Source organism: Motacilla alba, chromosome 11, assembly GCF_015832195.1.
Source record: "Motacilla alba alba isolate MOTALB_02 chromosome 11, Motacilla_alba_V1.0_pri, whole genome shotgun sequence".
Taxonomy (NCBI): Eukaryota; Metazoa; Chordata; class Aves; order Passeriformes; family Motacillidae; genus Motacilla; species Motacilla alba.
This window is the reverse complement of record NC_052026.1, coordinates 18,749,802-18,772,879: the sequence shown is the minus strand read 5'-3', so window position 1 is coordinate 18,772,879 and position 23,078 is coordinate 18,749,802. Positions and strand designations below refer to the sequence as shown.

General features: G+C 62.6%; 1 protein-coding gene across 2 annotated transcripts in view; it reads left to right on the top strand.

The window, feature by feature from the left end:
* GSE1 (Gse1 coiled-coil protein) overlaps nt 1-23,078 on the top strand; it is a 99,228-nt gene that overhangs the window by 63,571 nt on the left and 12,579 nt on the right. For both annotated transcript variants that reach the window (XM_038147990.1, XM_038147989.1), the window contains exon 3: nt 20,998-21,216. In XM_038147990.1, the coding sequence (XP_038003918.1) occupies nt 20,998-21,216 (219 nt within the window). The remainder of the gene's footprint in view (nt 1-20,997; nt 21,217-23,078) is intronic.

The window sequence follows — 23,078 nt, the reverse complement described above, 5'->3', positions numbered from 1 at the left end:
AGACTTGAAATACCGGGTGGGGAGGGAGCAGGCGGGGCGGTGACGCCGGGGAGCGGGACGAGCAGCTCCGTGCGGCGCCTGCGGCGAGGGGGGAGCACGGACGGGGGTCCCCGCTCGGTGCCCGCGGAGCTGCCTGGCCCTCTGCCAAGGGCGCTGGCACCCAGCCGGCCCCCGGCACTGCCGGTAACCAGAGCTGCCTCCCCTCGCTGTTATTTCAGCAGGTGGGGGCAGATCGGTTTACAAGGCCAGGGAGATGCCTATCAGTCCCCTCCCGCCACTTCGTCCCCACGCCACCTCTGCCATGTCCCTGTTAGCGGGGCTGGACATCATGGGCGATGGCAACTGCCAGCTCCGATGTGGCCTCTCCTGGTCACGCTGCTCTCTGGGGTCCCCTGCGCTGGCTGGTGCTGGCAGAGGGACTGCAGTGTCACCAGCATGGTGTGCTGTGCCCCTGGCTGCCCCGCGCCACCACCTTGAGTCACTCTGCCAGCTGGGACGTCATGGCAGGCGCCAGCGAGGAGTTGTCCTGCAGGGCCAAGCTGGGCTGGCACAAGCTCTGCGTCACCCCACGCCCTGCCCGGGGTGCCAGCGTCCCGGGGCACTGGGCAGGGGCTGGAGGGGCCCTGTCCCCCTGGCAGGGCTTGCATCAGAGCATGAAGGGGGTGTTGCTCAAGTGTTTTGTGTCTCAACCTGCCCCTGGCCAGTGCTTGGGGAGGGCTGTGGGGGGCCGTGGGTGGGAAGCGGGGGGCCGGGGGGGGGTTGTTTACAGCCACGGAGCTTGTTTCCTTCCACCTGCCTCGGGGGAAGCAGTTAGCGATTTGTTAGTCAAACCAGATGAGCCTTCCTGGAGCGGCTTCCTGCCAGGCTCAGCGCAGCCTGGCTGCCCTGCTGCTGGGGTCCCCGCGTCCCCCAGCCCTGCCGTGTCCCCTGACGCAGCCAGCGCCACGCGGGAGGTGTGTGGGTGGGATGTGGCGAGGCTCAGCAGCCTCCAGGCATCGCCGCTTGGTGTGGGCACCCTTGGAGCAGCCTGTGTGGGAGCGTGCTTGGAAAACCGGGGTGCTGCTTGCTTCGGGGCCTCTCCCCAGCTACCTCCAGGGAGGTTGCACTGGCCATGGCAGAGCCCATGGTGGCTTGGCGGGGTGGGGAGGTGCAGGGGTGCTCTGCAGGGAGATGTTTGGGTGCTTGGGAGCTGGTTGGGCGCTGTGTGATGCACTGAGCACCACTGTGACAAGGGCCACGTGTGTCAAGGCCCACGCACTGACCCCTGTGCACTGTGTGTCAAGCCCTGTGCATCGTCCATGATGAGCCACGTGTCGCGCGCCGTGCCCCGTGTGCCACATCCCTCGTGGGCACGGCGTGCTGAGCCCCACACAGCACCACGCACGGCACAAGCTGAAAATGCTGCATCCAGCGTGCGCTGAGCGCCGCGCTCTGACCCCACACGCCAACCTCCACGTATCCCACACTCCTGGATGATGTGCCAGGCCCCCTGCGCCGAACACCCTGTGCATCAGGAGCCCCAGGGTCAGGCACCGAGCCCTGCACGGTGTGCCGCGCACGGCGCATCCCGCTCGCATCCCGCGCCGCTGCCCTGACCCTGCGGGACCGAGCCCACGCAGGAAGCTGGAAGTGCCAGCCCGCGCCCCCTCGCTCACCGAGTGGCGCCGGGTGATAAATAAGGAAGTTAACACCCAACCCGGGTTGCTAATTAGCGTTTAACCTGTACTAGCAGTTAACTACAAAAGGCAGTCATTTGTTCCGGGGAGCTGGTAGCGTAGAAAGAACGAAACATGGCCAATTTTGTTCAGGATGAATTAAGACTTGCAAATGTAAAATGAGTTCATCTATTTAATTAAGTAGCGGCAATATGGATGTTAAATTAAGTTAATGGCAGGCATGCCAAAACAAGGTTATACAAATCTTGTCCTGGCGGGGTGGGTTCCGGATCCGGCCCTTGGATGTGGGGCGCTGGGGGGGGCCCTGGGGTGGGCTGGTGGCCCTGGGGACGCTCCGCTGGCTTCAGGATTAGAGGGAGAGGGAGGTGGAGGTGGAGGGAAGAAAAAACAAGGCAGGAGGAAAGGCAAAGCGCGTCTCACCCAGCGCCGCAATCTTATCAGGGCTGAACTTTACTCTCCCGCTAAAGATATAGGATACTTTAGGGACATCGGAAAGAAATAATAACCCTCTGATTTGTAGCTCTTGGGCTCTGGCAACCGAGGGGGAAGGAAGACTGTCTTCTGCCATTACCATTTTTTGTATGAACTATTCCCCAAAGAAATCAAACCCTTGTACAAGCCCTCCCGTGCGGCAGCCCCTGCTCCGGCGCTGACCCGAGCCGTACGGATTATCACCGCGCATCGCAGCCCGAGACAGGAACATTCATTAAAATTTGAAACACAAATGGAAAATTGCTACTTGAAGCCTCCTTGCCGGAGAGCCAGCCGCTTGATCAGAGACCTCATTAATGTATCTAATGTGTAAGGAACAATTAGACTTTTCAAAGACATCCTTTTCCCAGCCGGGGGAAAAAAAAACCAGAACACCAGAAGCAGCTTGAACCCCCCCACCCCAATCCAAAGCAACCCCAAACCTGCCCCAAGGGATCGGGGTGCACAACCCCAGAGGGAGCCCCCGAGCCGCCGGGGAGTCTCGGCTCCATCCCGGCGCCCGAAATGCCCGTTTCTCCTTAAGTTAGATGGGGAGGAAAGTGGGCTGATTAAAAAGCTGATTTCTTTTCCCAGCGACCGGCGGGGTTTTGCCATCCTCCCGTAATTAGCCGGTTACACGGCCGTATGTTTTATTTATGAGCCGAGGGCGGAGGGAAGGGGAAGCGGAGGAACGACCGTGCCCTATATATCTGCAAATAAAACACTTCATTTCCCTCCTGGGGAATGTCACCTCGAGAAACCATCGCTTTCCTGCTCACTGCCCCGTCCAAATCGCAGGCTGTAAATGGCTTTGTGGGCCTGGCTGCCGCTCAGATGGGTTTAAAATATGGATTTATGTCTTTATTCTGCATAGTCAAAGGTCAACAAGAGCAGGAAATCATCGCTGAGCTGCTTATTTACGATGGGAGGCGACCGCTCGCTCCTCTCGATCCCGTGTCCCCACTGCTGGATGCTTCCAGGGTGCCGGGCTGCAGGCAATGTGGAGGACCCGTGCCTCAGTTTCCCTAGAACGGGCATCCCTTGGGGTTGGGCCTCTCCATGCTGGATGTCCCCAGCACGGCCGCGTCCCATTCCGTGGGGGCACCCATGGGGAGACCGGTGGGGAGGCCGAGCATCCCCAGGGAGGGGTGTCCATGCCGGTGGCCATCCGGGGTGCCGGTGGCCATCCGGGGTGCCCGTGCGGCGTGTCCGGGCCGTGGCCGCGGCGTGGGCAGGTCCGGCCCCGGGAGCTGCGCTCTCATGCTTTGCTAATCCCGCCTGGCACCTGCCCCAGCTCCCGGCGGCTCCGCGCGAGCAAAGGAACCAATTAATCCTCCCGGCGCTCGGGGAAGTGGGTCAGGCTCGTCAGGCTCTCCCGCTAACGAGGGGCGAGGCGCGGCGTGGCCCAGCCGGCTGCTGGGTGGCCGGGCGGGTGTCTCGGCCGGTGCCCGGCGTCCCGGCTGCCGCGGGGTGGTAAGTGGGTAAACTGAGGCAGGGCGGTAAGTGGGTAAACTGAGGCAGAGTCTGCAGAGCGGGGACAGCCCGGGAGGGTGGCGGATAATTCGGTTGGGCCAATGTCGCAAAAGGGCCAGGGTTTCCCAACGGGGCTGCCCCGGCCGCTGTGCCTCGGTTTCCCCATGCCGGCCAAGCAACGGGTGCTCCTGGTTTTGGGGTGTTGGGGTTTTGGGAGGCAGGGCGGGGAGCGCAGGCAGGGCAGGCAGGGCGCCCCTTTGAAGTGGAGCCCAACTTCCAGGAGTGAAGCAATTCTCGTTTGCATAATGAATAAAGGCAGCGGGGGGGGGGGGTGGGGGGTGAAGGGGGGGCGAAACCCCAAAACTGGAGCTGGCAGGCAGGTCTGCCCTCCCTCCCCTCCCTCCCCTCCCTGCCTGCCCGCTCCCCCAGCCGCCTGTAATTACAGGTTTATTGCCTGCACAGCTATTGTGTAATGACATGTTTGCAAATTAATTTTTACGGCTCCTGCCGTGGGGGGGGGGGGGGGAGCAGGGGAGGGGTCCCCCGGTGCTTGCCTGAACCCAACCCCTCTGCGAGCGAGGCGGGAGCTGGGTGACGTGGTGACCCCGAAGCTTTCCCCGCCTGGGGTGGGGGGGTCCCCATTTCCCCCACACAAGGAGGGGCAGTAGGTTTGGGGCACCCCCAGGTGTGTCACCCCACCAGTGGCATTACAGAGTGCGCCGGTGAGGTTTGGGGGGAGGTTTGGCCGGGCTGGGGGGACACGGGGGGAGCAGCACCCCACGGGCGGGAGCAGCAGCTCCCAGCGCCCCACAGAGCACGGTGACACAGGGGAGCTGCCTGGGAGGGAGCGGGACCGAGCGAGGATGACTCAGGGGACGGGCCAGAAATACTCCCAGCGCCGATCTTGACAGATGTAGGTTAGGAAGGAAGAGAAGACATAATAATAATCCCCCGACCTGGAATCTGGAAAGCAATATTTAACGGGGGAGGGGGGGGGGAGGAGGAGGGTGCAGGTTTGCACAGGCTCTGTCTCTGCCGAGTGGGATTTTGGGGAGCGCGGCTGGCAGGGTGGGAGTGCGGGGATGCCTGTGTGTGTGTACACACGTGCACCTGTGTGCATAAGTGTGCACGCGTGCATTTGCAGCCGCAGGACCTCTCACAAACCCCCTCCCAACAATCGTGGGGCTGGATAGGTTTGGGGTGACGCTGCGACCCCCTTTTCCCCGCTGTGCCCACGCTCTGGTGGAATTAGGGCAGGCAGTGGGCACTTGGGAATGTCCGGCTGTATTTGGGGTTACCCCCATGCCCCCCATTCCCCCTCATCCCCACACCCAGCGCAGCCAGCGGCCTCCTGGGAACGGCTGGGCGGATTTGGGGTGACACCGTGACCCCCATGCCCGCACCCAGCGCAGCCAGCAGCCTCCTGGGAACGGCTGGGCGGATTTGGGGTGACACCGTGCCCCCCATGCCCCCTCTGTCCCCACGCTCAGGAGCAGGCGGGGGCCACCTGGGAATGGACGGATGGGTTCGGGGTGACGCTGTGACCTCCGTGCCCCCTGTCGCCGCGGCGCAGGCAGGGGCAGGCAGCGGGCGCCTGGGAATGTCCTCTGTGTCTTTAAGCTGTTTGAAGGGCTGGTCATTATCATACAGGATGTGGCTTCTCTTGCAGGGGCGAGATATCACACGTCGCCCTGGTGAACTTTGGTGTTAAAACCAGTTTGGGAAGAGAAGGACGGGGCTGGGCGGGGGCGCCGGGCTGGGTGTTGGGGGGCGGCAGGGGGGGTCAGACTGCCGTGTAACGCTCGGGGGCGCGCTCCCGTGAGAAGCGCGCTCCCGCTGGAAGCGCGTCCCCGCGGCAGCGCGCCCGTGCGTGCCTGGAGCCAGCGACGCTCCCCCCCCAACCCCGTCCCCTCCTTTTCTCCACCCCGCCTCGGCTGATCGTTTGCTTAAAGCAAATTAAGCCGGGCCCTCGTTACTATGGTGCAGCCAGGATCTCCAGCCTCCCTCGCGCTCCCGTAATAGCATTTATTAGCCCTATTTGCCTGCGAGCATGTCTTCCCGGATCTGCTAATGCATCAGCGGAGAGGGGATGGGGGAGATCCTATCGGGCGGCTCATCACAGCCCCCGACGCCCAGCGAGGCCGCCGAGGGGGGATTTAGGGGCTCAGAGGGGATTTTGGGGGGGCAGCAGGGGCTCGCCCGCAGCCCCCCGCGCCGGGGTTGGGGCAGGCGGCTTTGCTCGCCTGCCTTTTGTGAAGCGGCAGGCAGCTCCCGGCAGGCAGGAAAGTTGGGTTATTTATTGTTTTATTTCCTAATTTTCCCTCCTGAAGCGACCGAGGGTGGGGTGGCGGGGGGGGAACTCGCGTTCCTATTTTTATTTTACATATGCCTCTGCCCCCCCCCCCACCCTCCGCCCGCCGCATCGGCAGCTGTTTGAAAACAGAAAAAAGGCAAGAAAGCAGAAATTTAAAATTATTCCGTCTGTAGGCGAGGAGGAGGAGCGGGGGGGGGGGGGGGGGGTGAGGGGGAGGGAGGCTGCTCCCCGGGGCGCCCCGGGGGTTCACCCCCTCCCCCGAAAGCGCCGGGGCCAAAGGCTGGAGCCCGGGGGACGCGGGCGGTGGGCGGAGGGTGCTGGGGCGAGCAGCTGCCGGCCGCCCTCCTGCCCGCTCCCCGTCATTAGGGGAGACAAATCTGCTGTCAAGGAGCCAGATTTCCAATTTGCCGATAATGATTCTTGCATGAAAATTGATCGAGGGGCAAGTCTGCCGCCTCTCGCCCGCCCGCCTTGGCGCAGCCCGCGGAGACGGGGCTCTCCGGCCGCACGGACGGACGGACGGACGGACGGACGGACAACCGGCTCGCAACCCCCGCGTGGGTCACCCGCCTCCAGCCCCCTCCCCAGCGTGGGGGGAACCCCACTGCGCTGCTCAGGGGGTGCGTTCCCCGCCGCCGAGGGTCCCACCGCCTCTTCATCCTCCTCCTCCTCGTCGCTGGTTTTTTGTGTGCCTGCGGTTGGCAGCTGGGGGCTCAGCGGCAGGAAAACCCCGGGGAAGGCGTCACGCGTGGCAGCCAGGCTCCTGCCCTGGCCCCGCCGGTGACAGCCGCCACCGCCACCCTCCGCCGGCGCCCTGGGCTCGCTGCTATTTCAATTTTTATTTTTCCTCCTCCCCCCACGCGCTTGATTCCCCCCCGCTCCTCCTCCTCCTCCTCCTCCTCCTCCTCCTTCTCCTCCTCCCCGCTCCACCGTATTTTTTCGCCTCTGGTTTATTTTTCCAACCCCCTCCGTGTGGCTTGGTGCTAATTTTTGGGTTTTTTCCTTTTTTTTTTTTTCCTTTTTTTTTTTCTTGCTTCCTGACACATCCTCCTCACGTTGGCTCTTTTATTTTTATTTTTAATTTTTTTTTTCTTCCTGGCTGCAATGGAACTGTAACATAAATCATGTTTGGGTTGAAACCACCTCTCTATTACTTACCAGGTAAGGCACCGAGCGATGCTGCCGCCAGCCCTCCGCACTCCCTCTCCCCCCACTCCGGGGTCTCCCCCCGGGGTCCCCCCAACCCGGGGACTCCCCTTTGTCCGCCCCAGCCAGCGGCAGCCAAGGGCGGTTTGGGGGTGAACTTACTTTCTTCCGGCGCCCTATAAGAGGTTTTGGGGTCGGGGAAAGGGGGGAGAGGGGGGAGCAGAGAGCCCTGGCATGGCACTGCAGTGTTTGGGGGTGCTCGGATCCCCCTCTCTTCTCCTGCTGCCACTCCCTCACCCTGGGGGTTTCTCCCTCTCCCCGAGGAGCCGGGGGCGTTCTGGATGGGGTGGGATGGGGAGAAACACGGGGTGTGCTGTGTTTTGGGGTGCCAGCCTCGTCACTGCGAGGGCTCGGGCATTTGGGGCACCAAAGTTTGCTGTGCCACCCCAGCCGGCAGCTCCGGCCCCTTGGCTGCCGGCGAGGGAGGGGGATCCCCCCGGGGGGCTTTGGGGGGAGCATCAGTGGGGTTGGGGTGCGAGCTCAGGGTGTGTGCTCAGGGTGAGTGTTTTGGGGGTGCTTTAGGGTGGGATCCGGAGGTGCTCTGTGGGTGCAGGCTCAGGGCGCGTGTTTGGGGCGCGCTCCGGGGGTTCAGCCTCGGCACGCCGGGGCTGTGAGCTCAGGCTGTGATCTCGGGGTGCTCTCGGGGCTCACGCTCGGGGTGCAGCCTCCGGATGCAGCCTCGGGCTGGGAGCCCGGCCGTGAACTCAAGGCGCTTTCGGGGTGCAGGCTCAGGGCGCTCTCGCAGAGCTGGGGGGCAGTGGCAGGGCCCTGTCCGGGGGCTCGGTGCCCACGCGTGGCCGTTCCCCCGCGGATGGTTGTTTGTTTCAGGAAATGGCTTTGGCATGTGGCCGTTCTTACCGGAGAGAGCGGCTCTCCCAGCGCGCCTGCGCCGCAGCGCACGAAGGCGAGCCGGGAAGGGCGGCCAAGGGGCACCGGGGTTCAGCTGGGGGTCCCCCTGCTCTGGGAGGGGTTGCGCTGTGACATCCTCTGCCAGCGCTGTGCCACGGTGGGGACGTGAGTGACCCGCTTTGCTGTGGCACCCTGAGCGCTCCCACCCTGCTCCGACCCTGCGCCCTCCTCCGTGCCGGCTCCGGGGGTCCCGCTCCCCGTGTTCCCCCCAAACACCATCGCCTCGCCTGCTCCTCGCTCTTCCCCACTGGCCGCGGCAGCTCTGGGCGATTCCTGCCTGGCCTCGGAGCTGTCCCTCGCGCTGGGGACCCTCTGAGGGCTGCAGGTGCAGGGAGACGTGTTGGGGTTGGCTTTTTTCCCCCTTAAATTCCATATTTAGCACGCGCCGGTCGAGCCGGGGTTCCCGGCGGCAGCTCCTGTTGCGTGAAACTTCTGGTTTTGCCGTTGTGGCTGATGCACTAATTCCTGCGCCCTGGAAAACCCTGCTCCCCCGGCTCCCCTCCTCGTTGGAGGGGGAATAATAAAATCAGAGGAGAAAAGCAAGACGGAGAGGAACATGGAAGTGCCGGGCTGCGAGGTTTAAAGCAATTAGGGGGAATGGTGCTGGAGGCGCTGGCACGCAGCGGGATCGCTGGCGGCAGCTGCCGGGCTTTGGGAGATGCCGGTGGGCCAGGTCGGGTGGGAGCAGATGGAGACGGGAACCTTCCCCCCGCCCTGGGCTCGCGGGGCTGGTGGCGGTGACTCAGCGGCGCGAGTCCTGCTGGGGACTGTCACCGCCTCAGGGACTGCCTGGCCGTGGCCCGTGTCACACGCTCCTCCTCGGTGGCTCGTTCCCCGAGCTTGGCTGGCCCGGGATCCAGCCGGCTTCTCTGCGTCCCCTCTGGTCACCAATGCTGCTGTCCCCTCTTGTCACTGATGCTCCTGTTCCCTGTCACTGATGCTTCTGTGCCTCTTGTCACCAATGCCGCTGTCCCCTTTCATCCCTCTGGTCACCTCAGCAATGCTCCTGTCACCTCTGTCCCTCTGGTCACTGATGCCTCTGTGCCCTTTTATCCCTGTGGTCAGCGATGCCTCTGTCCCCTGTCTGCCTCTGGTCGTGAGGCTGGATTTGTGCCACGGGGCTCAGCCAGCTGCCAGGGGACACCGGGCGCTGTGGGGACCTGCCATCAGGCATCGCTGAGAGCCAGGGCGCAGGGAAGGGACCCCATTCCCTGCTGCTCCGTATGGGAGCCGTGCTCAGGCTCGTCTTCCTTGGGATAACGTGGGTGCAGATGTCCCCCTACGGCCGGTGTCAGTGTGCCTCGGGGACGCCACCCTCCTTTGGGGACACAGAACATCCCTGGAGGGCCTGGCTGTTTGCTCCAGCAGGCACAAGGGTGGCACCTGGATACACACAGCTTTTTGGGGGCTCCCTCTCCCTGCGAGCATCCCCAAATCCGGCAAACCCCCAGGTGCCAGCGGGGCTCCCCGGCGGGTGCCTGGCGTGCCGGGGAGGGTGGCGGTGGGTGCCGGCAGCGGATGCTGCTGACTCAGGACCTTCCCAAATGGTTCCTATTTTTATGCCGGGGCCGGGAATATTTAGCCCCTGGATCAAAGCAGATGGAAGGAGCTGGGTGATGCCGCGTAAACACCCGCTCGGCGGGTGCCGCTGCCGCGAGGTGTGAGTCACCGGCGGCTCTCGGCAGCGCTGGGCGGGCACAGTCGCCCCCAGGCTGGGTTTGGGGTGCTTGGGGCTGAGCCCCACTCTTGGCGTCCCCCCAGCTGGATCTGGGCTTTGGGGATACCCTTCCTCATGCTCGCCGGGTGCGGGGTCCGGGGGTGCACGAGGAGGTGTTGGTGAGGTGCTGAGGGGGGCTGGGGGATGCCCAAGCCGTGTTGGGGTGTCGGGAAGTCCTCCTGCCTTCCTCCCTTGCCCACTCCACCATCTTCCTCCTCCTCCTCTCGCCAGTCCTAAATTCGGTCGCCATGGCAACCATGTCAACCACTTTCCAGCTTCCCCGTGATGGTTTGAGGAGGGGAGGGGGGGAAGAGGGATGCCAGGGGAAGGGGGGGACTGGGGGCATTGCTCGGAGCTCGGCGGGAGGACGCTTCCCAGATGGTTTTTTCCTGCTGGATCTTGTCTGGCAAGTGAGGCCAGTGCCAGCCCAGCCTGTGCCAAGGGGTCAGAGGGTCCTGGCCTGGGGAGGGGGCTCCATCACAGCCGCCCAGCTCTGAGTGGGTGGGTGGGCACCCTGAAAATCCTGTGTCTTTCTGCAGCCATGCTGCTCATGCCGTGGCCCTGCAGGCACCCGGGATATCAGTAACCACACAGCTGGGAGGGGAGGAATTATTCGCAGACACCCCCTTTTTCCTTCCTTCTTCCTTTCCCGCCCCCTCCCCTCCGTAATCTCTTTATTCCCAGGCTAAACCCGGTTCCTGACGGTTTTACAGGCAGATTTCTCGGGAGCTATATAGGACAGGGTGCAAAGCCGAGTGTCTGGGTGGGTCGATGGGCAACGCCAGCGTTGGCATCACCCCACGGCGGGTGGGCGCCCGGCTGCCCCCCAGGAACGGCTGTGCCAGCACAGATCTGCTGGGAGAGAAGTGGAACCCCCCCAGGGGGAATTCGGCCGGCGATTTGGGTCACCCCTGCCACCCTGCCACAGCCCCCTCCCTCCCGGCACCGCCGCACCCCGATCCCCGGGCGCCGCTCACCTCCAAACCCCCGAAGGCACCGCGGGGTTTTGAGGGGGAGCAGGTGCTGCCTTTCTCTCCGGCGCGTCCCCCCCTTCTCCCTCGCCTTGGCACCGGCTGTCGGCACCTGCCGGGATGCTCCTTGGCACGGCACCGCGGCACGTGCGCGGGCACCGCCGGCGGCAGCCGCGCTCGAGGCACCGGCGGTGGCAGCCGGGGGGGAAGGGGGAGAGCGGGGCCAGCCCTGCCCCGAGCCTGGCAGCAGGAGCATCCCCTCCCTCTAATTTTATGACCGATTTTTAACTTTATTTCCCAAACGCCGCGCTTAATTAAACCCAGGCGCCTCTCGCCGCGAGCCCGACGTGGGGGATTTATGACTCCAAACGTCGACCCCCGCCGAAAAAACCCCTCTGACAGATTCTTCTCCTGGGTTCAAAGTGGGGGGGACACTCCAAACCCCCTCCCCTCATCCCTCGCAAGATGCTCTGAGGGGGAAAGACGGCTGTGCTCCAGCATCCCCAAGCTTCCTCCTTCCCCCCTTCTTTTAATAATAATGCTTTAAAGATGTTTGACATCTGTAACAAACAGCTGGCATCCTGTTATGGAAGAATGTCCTTTTATTTCCGAGCAGGTTGAACTGTCATTAATAGTATAATTAGGTGATTATCGGCGTACAGCAGAAAACTGCTTAATTGCACAGCCAGCTTTCCGAGGATCCCAGCTCCTTTATTGCTGGATTTGTTTTAGCCGCCTGAATATTTTCTCACTGTTTTGTTGGGTTCGGTTGTTGGTTGGTTTTGTTGTTTTTTTTGTGTTTTTTTGCCACGTTGATGATTATTATTTTTTAATGCGTGTGACAGCTGGGGGAATGTGACAGCACTGGGGGGGGGACACACAAGCCAGCGCTGGCACTGGTCCCCACGTGTCCCCCCCATTTCCAGGTCCCCCGGGGGGTTTAGTTTTAACCCCGTGTGTGCTGGAGTTGGGCAGAAGAGCTTAGAGGTGGCGTTTTGCTGGGTGCAGCACCCGTGGTTGGGAGCTGAGAGTTATTTGAGGGAATAAAGGAGATGTCTTTGTTGGGCAGCAGAGCCGTGCCACCTCAGAGGGCACCCACCACCCTGGCCCCGTCCCTGCTGGGACCCTCCTTGAGGAGCTCCGTGCCAAGCGAGCGTGGTTCCCTGCGCTGCCGCCGTGGTGTGGCTCCGTGGCCATGCCCGCCCTGATCCCTGTGCCCGGGATGGGTGGGTTTTGGGGGCACAGCAGCTTTTTTGGCGCCTGCCAGACAATAGCGCTTTGTATCTCCCCCCGGTGCCGCCAAACACACTTGTTAGCGCCGCAGCTTTGTGCTGTAAATTTCCATGGAGTAATTACGTCTTAATTTATGATAATCCCGGGCGGGCGGTGGAGGGGGGCGAGCGCCAGTCAAGTTTGGAAGTTGGGTTCCCCCCCTGGCTCCTGCCGCCCGTCAACTGCCCGCTCACCCATGAACTTCTGCATCCCGGCGGCTGGGGAGAGGAGCATCCCCCAGCAGGGAACGGGGCTGTTCCCGGGGGCAACAGCGAGCGAGGCCACCTGGGTACCTGCGTTCGGGATTTGGTGTCAGTTTGTAGGGCCGGAGTGTCCCCAGCGCCGTGTGTCCCCATCCCAGCGGCCATCCAGGAGCTCGGCATCATCCCGGGGTCACCCTGGGGTGAGTGTCCTGTCCTCTGTGTGTGTCCCCAGTGCTGGCTCCCCCGACAGGGAGGGAGTCTGTCGCTTCCCCCGAGCCCCTGGCACGGCTCCGGCGTGGGGCCGGACCCTTCCCCCTTGCCGGCGCTGAATGGCTCATCCCGCCTTTGTCTGGAGGGCTTATTACCGGCAAAATAGAGGCTCTTTTCCCTCGGCCTTCCCAGCGGGCAAATTAGATGCTTTGGCAATTTGCGAGGAGGAGGATGGGGAGGGGAGGAGAGGAAGGCTCTCATCACCCGGAGGGCGACTACAATGCCAGGCTGGGCGCTGGCATCTCTGGCACTGGTGTGGGAAAGGGAGAGGGGGGCTCCCGGTGTCCCCTGCCAAGCCACCACGGTGGAATCCCGTGGGATTTGGGGAGCTTCCCTACACAGGGGGGTTTTGGGGGATGCATGCCTGGTGCCACAACATTCCTGCGGAGCTGGGAGGCCACTGGCGTCCTGGCATCCTAGTACCCTGGCCCCTGTGGGCACCCTGTGCCCTGCTCCAGGGTGGGATTTATCCCTGGAGAGCGCTGAGAGCCGCGGGCTGTGCCCGCTGCACCTGCAGCCGGGTCCCCGTTGGGAGGCAGCGTGCACCCACTGACATTTGCCAAGCGTAAAAATTCAATTAATTCCAGCAGGCAGATTAAATATAAGTGAATTTTAATAATTTGCTCGAAAGGCTGAGGATTACTGTAGGCGAAAAGGGAAGATGCTGCTCACGGGGGCACGGGCCGGCCTTCCCAGCACCGGCACATGGGATCACTGGTATTAATCACCCTAAATCCCAGCGTGGGAAGAGAAGAGGGGTCTGCTCCCCTTGCTGAGGTTTTGGTTGATCTTCCTTGTCATGAGGAGCGGCCTGGATCTGTCCCACCAGTGCTGGCAGCACCATGTCCCCATCCCCAGCAGAGTCTGGCTCCAGGGACATCTCTGCTCCTTCAAACCATCCTCCTTTTTTTGTGGGGAAAAGGGAAACACCCATCAAGGCGGCCCTGGTGACCCTGCAGGTGCTCCCAGGCTTGGAGAAATCCAAGGTCTTCCCAAGACCTCCACAACATCTCACAGCTCAGACGTGGGGCGCCGATCGGGAGCAGATGGCGCTGGTATTGGGAAAATGAAAATCCACGCAGCAAATTCTCTGTTTGCCAGGGATAATTTCTTATCCCAAGGTAAAACCTTCTCTCTGGCCTGCGCTGGGCCATCTGCACCACCAGAAGCTGCTGGGGGATCCTGGGTGTGAAGGGGGGACCCCCATCCTGCCTGGGCCCCCCCATCCCGCCCGGACCCCTGCTCTGCAGCGGGATTGATGGAGCTTGCCTGTGACCTTTGCTAGGACACGAGGAATTACCATTAATACTCCTGTATTTCCGGACTTTGCGCCATCCATAAATCTCATATCAAGCCGGGCGGGCGGCGTAATCTGCCAGGCGGCGTTATTAATGCTCCTTATTAATGCCCCTCGTTAGTACTCGTTATTAATACCTGTTATTAGTACCCGTTAATAATTGCCCCTGATGCCTGGCATGAGCTGCCCCGTGGGTGGGGTAGGGGATGGGGGCTGCGCTGTGGAACCCCTCTCAGCTTTTTGGGGTGGATGCTGGGGTGTCCCTGGTGCCAGCAGAGTCACCCACCAGCAGCAGGGGTCCCCTGTGGGCACCCACCCCTGATGGGGGCAGTTTCTGGCTGTGCTGCAGGGGGGCATCTGCTCCCCTTGTCCTGGCACTTCCCAGCTGTGTCCTGCAGCCCCTTCCCTTGGCTGAGTCCCGGCTTCCCACCCTGCCTGCAGCCCCCTGCCCCTCTCTGCAGCCCCCCTGCCCTGCCCCTGCCCCTCCAGGACCTGCCCCGCGCAAGATCCAGCCTGCGTGAAACTCTAATCTCCAATTTTATTCGCTCGGCTCCAGCCGATTTGCATAATCCACATAATCACCCCGGTTTTAATTGCCTACAACTCTGCAGAAAGATCATGTGGTTAAGTGGTAAATCATAATTAGATAAATAATTGGCTTGGCCGCAGCAAGCTGCTTTGTTATACCTGCCATCTGCTGGGCAAGGGATCCTGCGCCCAAAACAATGCGCTGCTGCTGCACGCCTGCGCCAGCCTGGGGACGTGGGGACATGGGGCACGGGCACGTGGGCACGGGAGGGCAGCCCGGGGGTGCCAGGCATTGCCTGCTCTCGGGCTGTGCCGTGGCTGGTGGCACCGCGTAAGTTTTGGCAGCACCTCGTGGTGCCTGGCTCCGACCCAGGTGTTGCCCAACGGCTCTGTGGAATGCCCAGTGCCCCTGTGCAGCGCCCTGTGGCATCTGGGAATGCCCAGTGCCACCTCCGAGGGATGGCCAGCAGCGCTGTGGAATGCCCAGTGCCCCTGTGGAGTGCTCAGTGGCACTGGGGAGTGCCCAGGGGCACCATTTAGTGCTGCTGTGCTGTGCCTGGCAGCACCAAACAGTGCCTGGCAGGGCCATTAGGTGCCCGTCAGGGCAGTGCCCAGCTCTCTCTCAGACCATACCCAGCATCCCAGTGCAATTCCCAAATCTCCCTCAGGCAATTCCCAGCATCCCAGTGCAGTGCCCACTCTCTCCCAGGTGATTCCCAGCATCCCAGTGCAATGCCCACTCTCTCCCAGGTGATTCCCAGCATCCCAGTGCAATGCCCACTCTCTCCCAGGCAATTCCCAGCATCCCAGTGCAGTGCCCAGCCTCTCCCAGCAATTCCCAGCATCCCAGTGCAGTGCCCACTCTCTCCCAGGTGACTCCCAGCATCCCAGTGCAGTGCCCAGTGTCTCCAGGCAATTCCCAGCATCCCAGTGCAGTGCCCACTCTCTCCCAGGTGACTCGCAGCATCCCAGTGCAGTGTCCACTCTCTCCCAGGCAATTCCCAGCATCCCAGTGCAGTGCCCAGTCTCTCCCAGGCAATTCCCAGCATCCCAGTGCAGTGCCCACTCTCTCCCAGGTGATTCCCAGCATCCCAGTACAATGCCCAGCCTCTCCCGGGCAATGCCTGGCAGCCCCATGGGGCGCCCGGTGCCCCACAAAGCCACTGAGCCCCAGAGGACACCAGGGTGAAGGGGTGAGGGCTGTTCCCCACTTCCCCCAGGGCAGAGGGATCCTCAGCAGACAGCTGGCACTTGGATCTGGGCATTGGGAGCCAAGAGGAGCTGCCAGCCCAGCCTTGAAGCTGCAGAGAGGAGTTCAGGACCCAGCGGCACCCTTGGGGCACAGGGGCTTGATTTTCCAAGCTCTCAGCTTCAAAACAAGGCAGAAACGGGAGAAAGTTGCTTTAAAGTCAATCTTTCCCTGGCTCGATCTCCTGAGGGCTGGAGAGGCTCCCAGGGCTGCTTGGCTGGGCACGGGAAGGTTGGGAAGGGAGAGAAAGCCCCCGGCATCGCTCCATCCCCTGCGCTGCGCCCTCCAAACGAGCTCTTATTAGTTTGCTTGTTGTCGTTTGCCAGATCAATGGTCCATGGAGGAGTGATCGATGGAGGCCCAGCCTCCAGGATAATAGTGCTGGACGCTCCGTGCCGTGCCAGGCTCCACAGGGAGCCCCAAATCCCACCCAAGGGGCTCCTCACCGTGGGGAATCCACCCAGGCCCCTCCGAGCGGATGGGGGATTTTCCCGGGGTGGGCCCTGGATTCTGCCATGAGCGCTCTAAAATTGGACAGAGGCTGTGCCTGCATCTCTCTGTGCCTGTGAGGACGCTTGGGGACACCAAGCCCCGCCGCCTCCCCTGGTTTCAGCTGTGTGCTGGGAAGGGGGGAGGGAGGGCAGGAGCACGGGCTGGGATCGATCAATTAATTAATTAATGGAGCATGTTGGAGGTGCGGCAGCAGAGCTGCTCTAATGAGGGGTGGAAAACGTGCAGCAGCTCGGCAGGGCATCGCCAGGAGAGGAGCTGGTCACCTCCGCCTGTCCCCCTGCCTGTCCCCTGCCCGAGGGGGTGACAGGGTGTGTGACAGGGCCGTGACAGGCACGCTCTGGCCCTGGCCCCCTGCCCTCCATGCTGGGGCTCTTCCCGCTGCGTTCGGGCCCAGGGAAGGGGGGCTGACAATGCGAGGCCATTAGCATTGAAAATCCATGCAGAGCAGCTGTTCCCGCTTGGAGCGTGCAGCTGGATGCGGCTCCGGAGCGGGAGCAGAGGCGCTGAGAGAGGGGGGAAAGGCTGAGGGGGGACCTCATCGCCCCAAATCCCTCGGGGAACCATCAGCAAATCAGCGTGGTGGAGCCTTCCAGGGGGTTTGGCCGAGTGGGCTCCGTCCCAGCTGCGGTGCTGCGGGCTGGGTGCGGATCCATCCCGGGGGAGGAGGAGGAGGAGGATGCAGGATGCTCGTTTCTCCCCGCTCCCTCGGCTTCCCGCCGCACTGGGTTTTTTTCCGCTCCATTTGCCAGGGGCTGGAGCTGCTGCCTGATCGTATTTGGTAATAAATTATTAGTTCCAGCACTTGGGAGCCCGGCAGCTGAAAATAGCTGCTGTAAGAGCGGGCGGCTGGTGCAGGTCGAGTTCAATGGCAATCTGCTCCCAAGGGCACTCCACGCTCATTAGAGGCCTTTTAAGGTGCTGGGAAGGGGGCAATCGGGAGCCAAGGTGCTAAACCTTCCCGCTTCCCGTTTCCCGACAGCGGTACCCCGTGCCCAGTGATTTCAGGGTGCTGGGAGCCCATCCCTGCCCCTCGCTGCCCGCTCCTGCCTGCCCGCAGCGCCTGCCAAGGGGTTTTATTTGTCTCCAGCCCCACCAGGCAGCCAGACTGGTTCTGCTCTCGCTGCCGGAGGAGGCTCCCGCTGCCAAAAAACCCGCCAGCATCATCAGGAGCAGATGGAGAGAACATGGCACGCTCCCAGCTCCCGGCTCCCAGCCCTGAGCCGGGGATGCGGGGGCTCGGGGGGGCGGCAGCGCCGCTCCAGGAGTCGGGGCCGGGGGGTCCTGTGCCGTGGGAGATGCCAGCCCCGTGGCGGGCGCCGTGTGTGGCGCTGCGGGAAGGAAGGAGCGAGGGCGGCAGCGTGGCAGCGACCCCGCCGTCCCCGCTCCTCCTCCCCTGCCTGCTCCGCGGGCAGGCAGCCAGCGGGCACCGGGAATGCCAGACACTCCCTGTACTGCTGTGCCCGGGCACATGCCGTGGGAGGGACGGGGACAGGGTGACACATCGCCCGCTCCCTGCTCCCCAGCCTCCCCCTCGCGGCCTCAGCGGGGACCCAGGTGTCCCCAGAGCCCCCCTGCCTTGGTGCGTGCGGGGTTTCAGGCGTCGGTGTCCCAGGGAGGGGTACATGGGAGTGCCAGCCTTGTACCCGCACAGGGCTGGGGACACTGGAGGGACAGCCCGTCCCGTTTTGGGGTTCCTCTCCCCGCCCTGATGAGGCAACCGCTGCCATGACCCCGGGCTGCTCCAGGCACCAAACTTGACCTGTTTTTCCGCACGGATCTGCCTGCTGAGAGAAGCGGCCGGGGAGGGGCAGAGCTGGGGGGGCCCCACCTCACCGCGGGGCGTCACGGCGTCCCCAGCCACCCGCAGGGGTGAGTGGCACCCACGCCGTGCTGGCGATGGGATGCCGGAGGGATGGGGGGACACGGCGTGGCAGCCCCACATCCCATCCCATCCCCTATCCCATCCCATCCCATCCCATCCCATCCCATCCCATCCCATCCCATCCCATCCCATCCCATCCCCGTGTCGATGCTCCCGCCCAGCCAGCTCCCCGTGCCTCAGTTTCCCCAGCTGGCAGCTGTCCCGCAGAGCAGCCCAGGGACGCCCGGACAGACGGACGCCAGCGCCGGCGGGGCACGGCGGGTGAGCGGCGCTGCTCGGGCCCCAGCCGGGGCGGAGGCGCCGATTTTATCACCGGGAGGGAGCGGCAGAACTGGTTTGGAGCTCGGCTGGGGCAGCGGCTCAGCTCAGCCCGGGGGCAGGAGAGCTCCCCGCACGCTGCCCCGGCCGCTCCCGGCTGCCCTGCGCTCGCCTGGCAAATCCCATCGGGATCAGGAGTTGGCCGGGAGGCGTTTGGGGATCAGCTGAGCATCACACGGGTGGTGCCCTGCCGCCAGCCCCGTGCCCGTGTGCCAGCCTGCTGATCCCTGCTGTTGGAAAAGCGTCTCCAGACTGGACTGGGGCTGGGAGCGGGGGTTATGGTGGGGTTAATAGCTGGGGAGGAACTGGGGGGCACTTGGGAGTGTTTGGGGCTGTGCCTGGAGGCTGTGGGGCAGTGCCTGGGGGTGCAGGGCTGTGCCAAGGGAATGCCAGGCAGTGTCTGGTGGATGCAGGATTGTGCCTGGGGGATGTGGGGCAGTGCCTGGGGGATGTGGGGCAGTGTCTGAGGGTGCAGGGCTGTGCCAAGGAGATGCCAGGCAGTGCCTGGGGATGCAGGATTGTGCCTGGGGGATGTGGGGCAGTGCCTGGTGGATGTGGAGCAGTCCTGGGAGGATGCAGGGCTGTGCCAAGGGAATGCCAGGCAGTGCCTGGTGGATGCAGGATTGTGCCTGGGGGATGTGGGGCAGTGCCTGGGGGATGCCAGGTAGTGCCTGGGGGATGCCAGGCAGTGCCTGGGGATGCCAGGCCATGCCTGGGGATGCAGGATTGTGCCTGGGGGATGTGGGGCAGTGCCTGGGGGATGCCAGGTAGTGCCTGGGGGATGCCAGGCAGTGCCTGGGGATGCCAGGCCATGCCTGGGGATGCAGGATTGTGCCTGGGGGATGTGGGGCAGTGCCTGGAGGATGCAGGGCTGTGCCAAGGGGATGCCAGGCAGTGCCTGGGGATGCAGGATTGTGCCTGGAAGATGTGGGGCAGTGCCTGGAGGATGCAGGGCTGTGCCAAGGGAATGCCAGGCAGTGCCTGGGGATGCAGGATTGTGCCTGGGGATGTGGGGCAGTGCCTGGGGGATGCAGGGCTGTGCCAAGGGGATGCCAGGCAGTGTCCGGGGAATGTGGGGCAGTGCCCGGTGGATGTGGGGCAATGCTCAGAAGGTGCATGGGAGCTGCAGGCTGTGCCTGGAGCGCCGTGTCCCCTTTGGATGGTGCGTGGGCGCCTGGTGCTGCAGGCAGATCCCGGTGCCCGCTCTGGGGGGGTGGCACCGAGCCCCCACCCGGGGCTGGGGCAGAGCCTGGGGGTGCCAGCGCAGAGCCCGGGGGCGCCGGGGCCAGGCTGGCGTGGAGGGTTGGCTTCCCAGCTGTTCTGGTAATGAATTTACATGAGCCGAGCGTGTCGACAAGGCGGCAGTCAATGGCTGAGAGCACCGGAGTTAATAAATGCTTGTATAATGAGGGCAGAGGGGAGCGCGCCGCCGCGCCGGCCGCCTCTCCTGGGGCCGGGGGGCAAAGATTAATCAACGCTGAGTGCCCCCCGTGCCCCCCCGGCTCCCGCGGCGCCCGCCGCCCTCCCCGGCCATCCGCTGCCACGGGATGCTCCATCCATCCATCCATCCATCCATCCATCCATCCATCCATCCATCCATCCATCCATCCACCCTCTGCGGAGGATGCTCCAGGTGTTCAGTGCCTCGAGCTGCCTCCAGGCCCGCTGGGAGTTGGGGGCTGCCCCACGACCCCCCTCTCGTCCTCCTGCCCACCTGGGAGCCGGGCTAATTTTAGGCTGGTGTTAATGAAGCTGCTGGGTGAAGTCTATTTTAAGGGCCCTGACATCAGCAGTTGCTGTTTTGGGAGGTGGAGAGCCCTGGAGCAATTGGTGTGACAGCTGGGGGGGCTCGGGGGGGCTGCACCCTCCTGCTCGGCACCTGAGCCTCCCTTTTGGGGTCACTGTGCCCTTTAGGACCTCGGTACTTTGGGGGGCAGTGGTGGGGATTTGGGGCGTGAGGATTCGAAGGGGAAGTGTGGGGATTTGGGGGTGCAGTGCTGGGGATTTGGGGGTGCAGTGCCGGGGATTCAGGGGTGCAGTATTGGGGTTTTGGGGAGGTGCAGTGCTGGGGATCCAGGGGTGCAATATTGGGGTTTTGGGGGTGCAGTGCTGAGGATTTGGGCATGCAGTGCTGGGGATCCAGGGATGTAATATTGGGGTTTTGGGGGGGGTGCAGTGGTGGGGATTTAAGGGTGCAGTTCTAGGGATCCAGGGATGTGTTATTGGTGATTTGAGGATGCAGTGCTGAATACCCAGGGATGAAATATTGTTAATCCTGGGGTACAGCAGTGAGAATTGGGGGGTGCAGTGCTGGGAGTCCAGGGATGCAATATTGGGGATTTAGGGGTGCACTGGTGGGGATTTGAGTGTGCAGTGGCTGGATTTGGGGGTGCAGTAGTGGCAATAAGGGGGGCAGCAGTGGTGCTTTGGGTTCTGGCAGCACCGTGTGAGTCAGGGGACTGCGCCTCTCCCCACCACCTGCATCAGGATGCTGAAGTCCCCATGTCCCCCAAAACACCCTGCAGAGCTCTGCTGAGCCCTCCTGCTCCTTTATCCTGGGATTCAGTGGGACTGTGGAATGCTGGGGCACGCTTCCCCCACTGCCTGAACTTGGGGTGCGTTTTGGGGCGGGATGATAAACCAGAGGAACGGAGCTGGTGGTCCCAGCTGCCGGGGGAGATTGAGGACCCCTTCTCCACCTGTCTAACCCGCTCTCTCTGGTTCACAGGCATGAGCCATGAGCCGAAGTCGCCGTCCCTAGGAATGCTCTCCACGGCCACCCGCACCACGGCCACCGTGAGCCCGCTGACCCCGTCGCCCCTGAACGGCTCCATCGTCCCCAATGGCAGCCCCGCCGCCAGCAGCACTTTGTCCGTCCAGGCAGCCCCTTCCTCCAGCTTCGCCGCCGCCCTGCGCAAGCTCGCCAAGCAGGCCGAGGAGCCCAGAGGTGGGGACACGGACAGGGACAGGGCGGTGACAAACACCGGTGCCTTTCCCAGGAGCTGGAGCCGGTGTTTTCCTCCCATTTCCCCAGCTAATGGCTTTTCCTGGTGTTGTGTCTCAAGGGGGCAGTTTGGGAGTTCAGTTCATCCGGAGTAATCTGGTGCTGTGTCGCTCGCTGTGCCCTGGGAGAGCACGGCGTGGCAGGGACCAGCCCCCCGTGCCCTCCCACCACGCTGCCTTTTCCAGAGGTTCTTCAAATTTGCTACTTCCCCGGCCAAATTTCCCAACTGAACAGCCCCCGGGGTGCCCAGCCCTTGTCACCCACATCCTCCATCACACCCCCTCCTCTCTGTTTGGATGTGGGGTGCTGGGTGTGAGCACCCCAAGGTTCCCCCTGCCGCGGGGAGCGTGTCCCTTGGGAATTGCCGGGCCTCCCACACCCAGATGGGGAGGCAGCCATTCCCCAGGCTGGGAAGTGTTTCAGGAGACTGCTGGTATCACCAATTTGGGATGAAATTGTCTTTATCTCTGCTATTTGCACTGGTGGGTGCTCCCCTTGGATCACTGCCCACTGCCCGGGCACTTTGATCCCTGGAAAAGCAACCCCTTTGCAAGATGTTTTTTGCAAAGTCTTTTTGGAAGACCCTATTTAAAAGGCCCCTTTGGCACAATCCTTTTCCCAGGACCCTTTTTTTCAAGGCTCTTTTTGGAAAATCCCTTTTGGAAGCACCATCTACCAGACCCTCCTTGCAGCCCAAAAACCTCTGGCACAGCCATGGCCTGAAGCATCAGCTGCTCCCAAGGGAACATGTGGGGATACCAGGCCCCTGTAACTCTGAGGGAACCAGGTCTTGGTGGTGCTTCCTCCTCACTGGGAGCTCCTGGTTTTTCCCAGCTGCTTCCTCTGGAACCCATCTGCTTCCTTTGGAGCGACTGAATGAGTTTGGGGAATTATTTTGCTTTTTTTCCCCCTCGCACCCCACAGCTTGTGCCCTCCCTGTGCTGCTCAGCCCATCCCAAGTGACATCAGCAGGTGTGGGCATGGATTTTGTGGCCCTGGAGAGAAGCAGTCACATTCCCTTTGGATTTCCCCTTAACACCTGCGTAGTTTGTTTGCAAAAACCCCTCCCTTGCCCATCTGGGTGCCTCAAGTGGCCCATCCCAGGGGTTTTTGATCCGTGTGGGTTTGGGTGTGTGTTGGGAAGGGGGTTTTTCTCCTTGCTGTAGTTTTTAGCACCGGGAAACAAATTGCTTTTCCCTGAAATCCTCACCCACTTCCCACAACGGGAGATGCTCGCTCCGCTTCCCTTCCCAGCTCGGGAGATGCTCTGCTGTGGCAGATGCCAGATCCATGCAGGATCACTGGTTTTATTCCAGCTTTATGGGCTCACAGGTGTGCTGGCGCATCCCTGGGGATACCCTGCTGCTCCACAGCATCCCAACCTGTCAAGACTCATCCCGACCCACCCCTTCCCAGCAAAGCCCCACAAAGCCACCGCCTGCCCGGGGGCTGCTGCCTCTTGTCCTGCCCGGGGCTGTCCGCAGGGTGGGTTTAATTCCACCCCCCCTTCCCTTCTCTTTTCCCAGTTCTCCGTCAGGGTCTCAGCTGTTAATTACATTTGCCTGTCAGCCCGGGCTGCTAATCTGCTATCGCCGAGCGGGAAGCGGGAGGTCAGAAAACAAAGGTGACACCATCACACTGTGCCTCTTGTCATCTCCAATCCAGATTAGTTTCATTGACTAACTCCTGGCTGAATACCACCAGTTAATTATAACGATCACAAACCCTCCCGTTTAAAGCCACACAGCGAGAATTAAGGTTCTGAAGTAAGACTTTAGCTTCATTAATTGCCGGGCTCATTGTGA